Genomic DNA, 9,354 nt, shown 5'->3' on the forward strand with positions numbered 1-9,354 from the left:
AAACTTTACATACATTGATGAAGGTTTACAAATTTCATTACAATTCTATACAGTTCTCAGTACCTACAAAGTTTCTTCAAACGAAGTTGAACTATTTTTTATCTAGTTCGCGTAATCACGTTAGCTTTACGGAGCTGATAATTCATTGTTCTTTGTTTGTAACAAAATTCACTTAATTCTATGTCTAGTAGGAGTTGGGCCGAATACTCGTGGCTTACCTGAGTATAGAGGGGTACATTGTCGAACGATAGAAAAAGTGGAGGAGCTTGGGGGTAGGGTTTCGTTGTCTCGTCAGAGCGATGTCGCCAGTATGAAATTAGTTGTACTTCTAAAAAGTTCACTGAACATTCACAAATTTTTTTAATTCTATAAATTTCAATAAATTTCAGAATTTTCTGCATTTCAGGGCAGTTTCCTGAATTTAACGTAATTTTCTGAACTTCCACGATTTGACTTGCAGTCCCGCAATGATTTTTTACAACGTTCTCCAAACTTCGCCATCGGAAACGGAGCTCTGGCGAATTTTGATTGACTTTATTGGCTATAATATTTTATTATTCAAATAAAAATCAGGCATTTCACTGGTGACTATTTTTCCACCAGATCACTATTTTATTTTTACGGATAGTTTCAGTTCTGTCGAGGCTATTCGCTCTATGAGGCCGGTAAAGCACTCCTCGTATTTTCTCATGAAAATACGAGAGCTTCTAAGTGCTTTATCTTTAAGATCTTTTGTCATCACCTTTGCATGGGTCCCATCTCATTGCTCGATTCCGGGCAATGAGATGGCGGACTCACTTGCTAATGTGGGCGCTATGGAAGGCGATATTTACGATCGACAAATCGCCTACGATGAATTTTTCTTCATTTATCGTCAACAGTCACTCGTCAGCTGGCAGAATAAATGGAGCGAAAGAAGTTAGGGACGATGGCTATATTCGATCATCCCTAAGGTGTCGAAGAGTCCTTGGTTCAAGGGGTTGGATGTGGGTCGAGACTTCATTCGTCTGATGTCTCGCCTCATGTCCAATCACTACTCGTTAAACGCTCACTTGTTCCGTGTTGGGCTGGGGGACAGCAATCTCTGTGAATGTGGACAAGGTTACCAGGACGCAGATCACATTATTTGGTCTTGTGCTGAGCATCGTGGAGTCAGATCTGAACTGTACGATTCCCTTCGGGCTCGAGGTAGACAACCTAATGTTCCAGTTCGAGATATTTTGGGTAGACGCAATCTGGAGTTTATGAAACTTATATATGTTTTCTTTAAAAATATTGATTTTAGATTGAAAGTTTGACTAACCTTGTGTTTAGTTTTTGTTTTGTTCGTGTGGGTTTTTTTTTAATGTTTGTTTCTGTAATAATTGTATAATTACACTGTGGATACCAAATTGAATAGGAATAAGTTCATGTTTTAGGAATAATGAAATATTTGTATAGTAAATCATAACTCAAACCTCCTCCTCCCTCTCCCCATCCATAAAACTGTAAATCTCTACTAACCTCGAGATAACCGCGAGTAATCGGTCCAGTTCCTTTAAATCTAGATTTAAGACATCAACTATGTATAACGCAAATGATAACTTGGCTCTGTAAAGTTTATTCGATTGAGCCTGTACAGATAAATTAATTAATAAAAAAACAAACTGGTGACTATTTGCCATAATTCAATCTCTCACAGGTAATATGCGACCACTGCATGATTGTTCGCCTTCTCAATAAACCGTAATTCAACCTCATAGCACGCACGCGATCCCATTTTCAACATAAATCATTTAAAATTCATGAAATATTTCACCACCTACTATGGCACAACACAGTTGTCACATTATAACAACTCTCGACAAACACAAGCTATACAATTAGTTCTTATTGGACATTCGAGAAACGCGGTAGAAAAGAAATGCAAGCCTTCAAATATCAAGCCGGCTGGACGCATATATTTGGGCCTAATCACCACTCTCTCGGGTTGTTTCAAGGACCCCAAATACGTAAGTCAATCCACGGGCCTCAATCGACAAAATGGATCGAAATTCGATCCACTATGAAGAGGCTCGCGAAGGAGTACTGCTCACACAGCACCATCCACGGAATGAGCTACATCGGTTCACGGAGATCCCTGCTAGAACGTCTCTGGTGGATTGCGGTGCTCGTACTCTCCGTATACGGTTGCGCGAGATTGATCAATAATGTATACCAGAAGTGGACCAACAATCCGGTGATTGTAACGTTTGACGATCGACCGATTCCGGTGTGGGTGGTTCCCTTTCCAGCCGTTACCATTTGCCCACAAGTGAAGTTCCACTCCGAATATATGAACTTCACCGAAGACTTCTACCGGCTTGCTAACTTTGGTGGGGCTTGGGAGCCTCTTGATCAGGAAAGGTGGTAGGATTTTGTAATAGTTGTAAAATGATCAAACTCTATTCACTGTTTCTAGACTCCACCGACTGTTGGCGGTTCTTCAGATATGTGACCAATTTTTCCAAGCCAAACCTAATTACCTGAAGATGTACGCTCGAAACTATTCCCACGCGGAAATGGTTGATATCCTCCGAAACATATCCATCGAAGCTGAGCAAACTATCTTGACATGTCGCGTAAATGGCGTGAGGTGTAAACAACTGTTCACCGAAACAGTGACCGACGAAGGTATCTGTTTCACATTCAATGGCTATTCCTCGTATGATATGTTCCGAGACGGCGTTCTGCATGACGAGTACAGATACTTGAACGGGCGGAAAAATATCACCAACTGGAGTCAGGATGCTGGTTTTGTCACCGGAAAATCCTATGAATCGTATCCGATTCGTGCACTCGGCTCGGGATTTGAGGCCGGTTTATCCATGAGGCTAATGATGGCTGATACGGATGTCGAAGAACACTGCCGCGAGCAGCAGGGGTTCAAAATCATCCTCCATTCACCAAGAGAGTATCCACAAGCCAGGAAGAGGTTCATTTTGGTGTCCTATTCTCAAGACGTGACACTTGCTGTGCGACCGATCATCTACAAAACTTCCTCAGAGCTTAGCAGCTACCCGCCGAAACGACGCAACTGCTTCTTCAACCACGAACGACCGCTGAAGTTCTTCCGAATCTACAGTCAAAGCAACTGCGAACTCGAGTGCGTGACCAACTTCACACTTAAGTCGTGCGGATGCGTTAAGTTTTCGATGCCACGATCCAAGGGAACGCGAGTCTGTCAGACTTCGGAAATTGCTTGTGTGATATTAGCTGAGAACAAGATGTTAAAGCGAGCGGCCACGAATCGGTTGAAGAAGCTGCAATCCTTGTATACGGCCTGCGATTGTATTCCGGGGTGCAATTCGATTCAGTATGATGCGGAAATTACGCAAACCAAGTGCGACTTTAAGAAGACCTTGGAGCTCCGACTTGGACCGGAGGATCCTGCTATTGGGGAAGCACTTGCGGCGTAAGGAAGTTGTCGAAGCGTGGCGGCTTTGTGGAGAGTTTAATCATGTTAATTACTTTTTCAGGCGACAAATATCCAAGCTAGCAATTTACTTTAAAGATACGCAATTTATCACATTGAAACGAAGCGAGTTGTTTGGAACAACGGATTTCATTGCAGACTGCGGTGGAATACTTGGCTTGTGCCTGGGAGTAAGTTTGTTCAGTTTGGTTGAACTGTTGTACTACTGTATGGTGCGTCCAGTGTTCATGGTACGGGACTCACTTCGAAATAAGAGAACTGTGACTGTTGTGAAGGAAAAAGATAAAGGTCGGTATTGAATTGAAATGGCTGACCTTTACAATGAATCAATAATAAACAATAAATAAATAAACAAATAAATGAATGAATAAGTTAATGAAAAAATAAATGCACGCAAACAATAATAACAAATAATAAATTGAAATGAATAAATCCATTAAAAAATATAGAAATAAATATATAATTAAATTAATAAATGAATGAAAAATAAATAAATAAATAAATAAATAAATAAGTAAATAAATAACTAATCAGATGAACAAATAATTTTATTTTTTATTTATTTTTGAGATTTTAGGCTGTAGGCTTGTTCATCTCGTTAAAAAAATAAATAAATAAATAAATAAATCACTTAGTCAATTAATTAATTAATTAAAAAACGAATGAATAAAAGAATAAATAAATAAATAGATAAATAAATAAATAATGAAAGTAAAATTTGATATTATCATTACTAAAATGTTATTGGAGCACAATTTAAATTTATCATGATTTACTTTTGGAAAGCGTATTTTTTATGACTGGAACGCAAAGGCAAGAAGACCACTTGAATCTGCTGTATGAATGAACTAGTCATATTTAAAAGTGTGTTTGTTTGTTTATTAATTATCAATTAGAGTAAGCAAGTCTTTTAATATACTAAATCCGAAGTACAAAAGTTGACGCATGAAATCATAGCTTATTACTGTACACAAATTCTAGTCTAGTCTAGTCTAGTCTACACATACACAGCCAGTACTTGAAAGAATCCTGGAAAATGAAACATCTATCATTTTTCTTGTCATTATTAATGCTTGCTGCACATCAAGGATGTGAAACAAACAATAAAGCGGCCAGGCCTACTGTGTAGCGTTTAGTTAATTTTTGTGGAAGTGAATGTTTACCATGTCTACTTAATAAGTATAGACAGTGGTTAACATTTAATCCACAGGTAATCAAAGAGCGGGGACATACCGTACCAACCGCTCCGTATGCAGGATTTGAAAATAGGCTATATAAATCGTTGGGAGTGACAGAGCTAAGAAAGTTAATGTACACTCCTTGGTTGTCCGATCTCCTGGGATGGAACACAGGTATTTACCCCTTGTGTTCGAGCGTACAGACCTCCCTCCGTACAAGCGTGGACGGCACCGCCAACCCACTGCCATCCCTCAATCGATCCAGCCGACCTCAGTCGAAGGACAACAGAGAGCGGTGTGCGGACGTTACCTATACGGAGGGAATGCTGTATTCGCCTAGGTTATAGCGCCCTTGCTCGCTACCATTTTCTTCTAGCGGTTGGGACCTGAGCACTAACTCTTGTCCTAGCCCTATATGGCATATGGTTATAGCGCCATTACTCGCTTTCTGAAAAGAGAAGAAGGGGAGGAAAAGGACTTGGGAAAAGGAAATGCGGAATTCCTTTCCTCATTAGTATTTGTATCGTCAACTTTTATGAAAACTATATAAATCATTTTTCCTTGGTCAGAGGTATTATTACGACATTTGAATAAGATTGTCTTATCATTTGTTATTCAAAATTTAATGTTATAATGATCAACATAGCTTTGGATTATCCAATATAAATCGGTAACACTGTCCTGCAACCGATGATTTTTCTAATCCGAAAACTAAAAGTTACGAAAAAGCACTGATGCCTTCATTAAGTTCCACTTTCACGCGACGTTCAATGGTTAAACAAGTAAACAAGTTATTAAAATGAAATCACGTTCCCGAAAGCAATCAACAATGTATCTTAAACCGGATCAAGCGTGCGCCCTATTTTTCTAAACATTCCAACGCGTTCTGCCCAATATCTATCAATTATGTTTTTCTACAATAGTAGCCTGGGATAAATCCTAATTCGACCGACACGTGTTTGTTGAAAATTTTTATTCTGCCTAATATCAGTAGTCAGTAGTCATTAGGAAACCTGTTACTATATTACCACACATGTATCCTTCTTCCATGAATTTGTTTTACGAACATGATCTAACACAACCTTTTTCTATGACAAAACTATATTCTGATAAAATTGGATCATTGCCTAGACCAACTATTGAAACTAAAGAACAAAACAATTGGCCACGTGTCTGGAATAATATTAACTTAAAGAACCTGAACCCAAATGAAAAATCTATTCTTTATTTACTTTATAATAGGAAAATTGATCACAGAGCTCATTTGTATCGCATAGGTATTGCTGACAACCCTAATTGCTTATCATGCGGATTCCTCAAAGATCTTGAGCATATATTTTGTAAACGTTTTTCGGTCAATCAGTCATGGAACTATTTTATTAGACATTTACTAAACAGATTTGATCCTCGTTTAATGCGCTTCTTAACCTTTTCCGGTTTGATAGCTCCAACCTTAGAAGAGTTTAGCAGGGATGACAAAATTATGATTCTAAAAAAATTTGTTCAGTTTAGTCCATATATTTTGGAAACAGAACGACATATGATCTCCTTGCCTAGCTTCAAATTCTTCTTAGAAATAAATGCCTGTAATTAGTTTAGAATAGCTTAGCTTGTAAGACATGTTTATATGTTAGGAAGACAGAATAAAGATTTTATAAAAAAAAAAACAGACTGATTTTGACACATTTGACTAATGCAATTTTTCATTCGTTCATTTATTGTATGTACTGTATGTATCTACAATCACACTCCTGACTGGCAGTGATCTTGCAGTGGTATTATGTATAAAATCTACCTGTAGCCATTTTTTTATGATTGCAAAAAGTTTGAACTCTGGAGTTCGAAGGTGATAGCTTTACCGTATACCCATTAGCCCATTTCAAGATCGCATGCTTCCGAAGATTTTGCTTACAATAAGCCCCGCTCCGGTACAGTATCGATGCTGATAATGTACTGAAACTTTCTATAAAACAGTAGCGCAAAATTTGATTGACGCGTATTTAATGATTTTAAAAAAAAATATTTACGATAGAATTACCACAAAAATTAAGGAACGAGCTCACCAAATTAGTATCCAGAAAGAACGGCACGGCTTAACAGGGTTTAATCAATGGGAATATTTTCTTTCCATGCTGATTTCACGGTCTAAATAACTAACACTGGCACAACACGGTTACTGAATACGTAAAAACTGAACTGGACTATACATTTGGAAATAATTCAAACGAAAATTCTTCCGGATGGCGTAGCGCCACCAGCCAAAACGCTGACAGAAGATTATCGCAAAAAAAAAAAAAAAATCCCGACAATAGAAAACAAACACGTTTAATCGCGGCCAAGGCACACTTCGATCGCATGAAATCATAGCTTATTACTGTACACAAATTCCTGGCATAAACTGCAGATACAATTCCAATATTCTAAACTACCTCTATTTAAAAATTGCTCTCATGGGTGTTGAGTGTTTAACGGTTGACGATAGCAAGTTCAAGCCATGTACTGTTTGTTGGAATAAAGATGTAAATTAGTCGCTGACCTTGGAATGGTACAAATTTCCCATTTATGACATTATGTGTTTGAGTTTTACGGTAGCAAGGGGAAATTGGAATAATGAATAGATTTTTTTTTTTCAAATAAATGAATAGCGATATGGGGGTGTTCAGATGATCAAAATTTTCATACTAGGATTTTCCGAGATAAAATATTTCATAACCATTTATTAGGTGGCTGGTGGGGTTTCCAAACCTTTAAATTAATTTATCTCCGTAAAAACGGCTCTAATCGCGATAATTATTTATGGAACAAAAAGGTTTCTGTAAACACACAGTTCGAAAAAGTTGTGTAAATTTCTGTTCAATATGATGCACATAAATGGAGTGTCGCATATCATATACGTTTACATTATATATCGTGTAAAGTTCTGACACATTTCATGCAATGTAGCAAATATTGTATACAAAAGCCCATATTTGTAAACAACATTGTTTGCAACTTACTCGGTTGCGTGAAATGAAATACAAGTCTACGTGAATGAATGTTTACATCACAAAAAAAATTAGGATTTTTTTTCTGTGCATTATTCGATGAAAACGTTCCCCTTTTGAAGATAGTTCAGTTTGAGTTACAAATATCATTAATGTAGCTCACTCTGCAACTAGGATGAAAATAATTCGACATTCTTCTAATCAAGAATCAAGAATCAAGTTCTCATAAAACATTAAGTAAAGAGCAAGCATTTCGATCCACTTGGGACGTCACAGCCAGTAAGAAGATTCTCGACTGAGATTTGATGGTAGCTTATTCCACCATTTTGCCACACGTTCATGCCTTGCTCTACATCTCTAGATCAGAGTTACCCTGCAGTGAAGTCCCCTGCCTGACGACAGATAGACCAGAAACATCGCCTCTGGCAGCTGTCATTTCCCACAGCGACTAATTGAGCCCCCATTCGTCATGCCGTCCGTCGTCAGACGAAAATTCACGTTCCATCACCACCGAGTTATGTCACGCTTGCCACCCACCCGGGAGCAGAAAGTGCAAGTGAGGCCGCTCGTTAAACTAATTAATATTCATGATGTAAAATGGCTTCGAAACGAGTCATTGTGAAGCCCCGGCGCAGCTCGTTGGATTTCTCTTGCATCAACGTCCGGATCCGATCCGTCTGTGTGTACTCATCATCGTCATCATCATTGACGGCCGTCTGTTCCGATTCAATATCCGGCCGATCTGAAAAAGGGTTTTCCGGATCTGGTTTTTTATTGCCATTTGCTTCCTGTGTGCCTCCTCAGCAATTCGATGATGACCATTGACGAGACACAAGCACAAGCATACTCAACATGTATGCCACCGAAATCAAAGCCTTCAACAGATCCATCCGACCATCCCTCGCATGAAATTTCGGTGGAGACAGAGCCTGGACATTGGACCGGTCGGCAGCCAGCCTGGTGTTGGGATTGAATTTTATTGGATTGGAAATAACTTGATTAACTTAATTGAATTGAAATCGATAGACGGTTATTTTATTAAGCGCTCCCACTCATGGTCATGTTTGGCTTTTTGTTCTGATCCATCACCGTCTGGTTCATCCGAAATGGTGTTTTACATGGGAGTGTGCTGTTTGGTCATCAAAAGAGCCATGCGGTGCGAAAGGGAGTTTTTATTTTAAGGGAGCAGGAGGGGTTTGAATTTCGTGATTTTTCAGTTGATTGCCGAGTGAGCAATATTTACACGGGTCACGACGGGTGCCCGTAAAAACGGGTGTCTCGTCATTTACGTACACACAAAGCACTACAGTGTTGAGGAGTTTTGGGGTGGGATTTGAAATCTGCAACGAATGACGGTAGTAATTTCTGGTTCTCAGCGGGTGCAGGGCTTAATTGCTGGGCTTGGTGTTTTTTTGCTTGCAGGAAATTTTCAGTACAAATTGACGCTGGTTGATGTCTTCCTAACAAAGAGAGATTTGTAAAATGTAATTCGTTTTGAGGAAACATGATTAGCACGTACGTCATACCGTTCTAAGCTTTATTTTTCCTGACTATTTAAAATCCATCTAGAACACAGTTCGAAAAAGTAGTGTAAATTTCTGTCACTATGATGCACATAAATGGAGCGTCACTTATAATACAAATTAACATTACAGATCGTGTAAATTTATGAGTCATTTAATGAAATATTTTTATTATTGTATGCAACCATCCATCTTTGTAAGCAATATTTCTTGCA

At 38.5% G+C, this 9,354-nt stretch overlaps 1 protein-coding gene across 1 annotated transcript; it reads left to right on the forward strand.

Annotated features, from left to right (window-relative positions):
- Positions 1-2,022: 2,022 nt before the first annotated feature.
- LOC135710896 (pickpocket protein 28-like) lies at positions 2,023-3,753 on the forward strand. The gene is made up of 3 exons (XM_065233604.1): positions 2,023-2,168; positions 2,441-3,433; positions 3,498-3,753. The coding sequence occupies exons 1-3, from the start codon at positions 2,023-2,025 to the stop codon at positions 3,751-3,753; spliced, it is 1,395 nt and encodes a 464-aa protein (XP_065089676.1).
- Positions 3,754-9,354: the final 5,601 nt, after the last annotated feature.

Source organism: Ochlerotatus camptorhynchus, unplaced genomic scaffold, assembly GCF_037179485.1.
Source record: "Ochlerotatus camptorhynchus isolate MF236.1 unplaced genomic scaffold, CSIRO-AGI_Acam_v1.1 ptg000406l, whole genome shotgun sequence".
NCBI classification, from domain to species: domain Eukaryota; kingdom Metazoa; phylum Arthropoda; class Insecta; order Diptera; family Culicidae; genus Ochlerotatus; species Ochlerotatus camptorhynchus.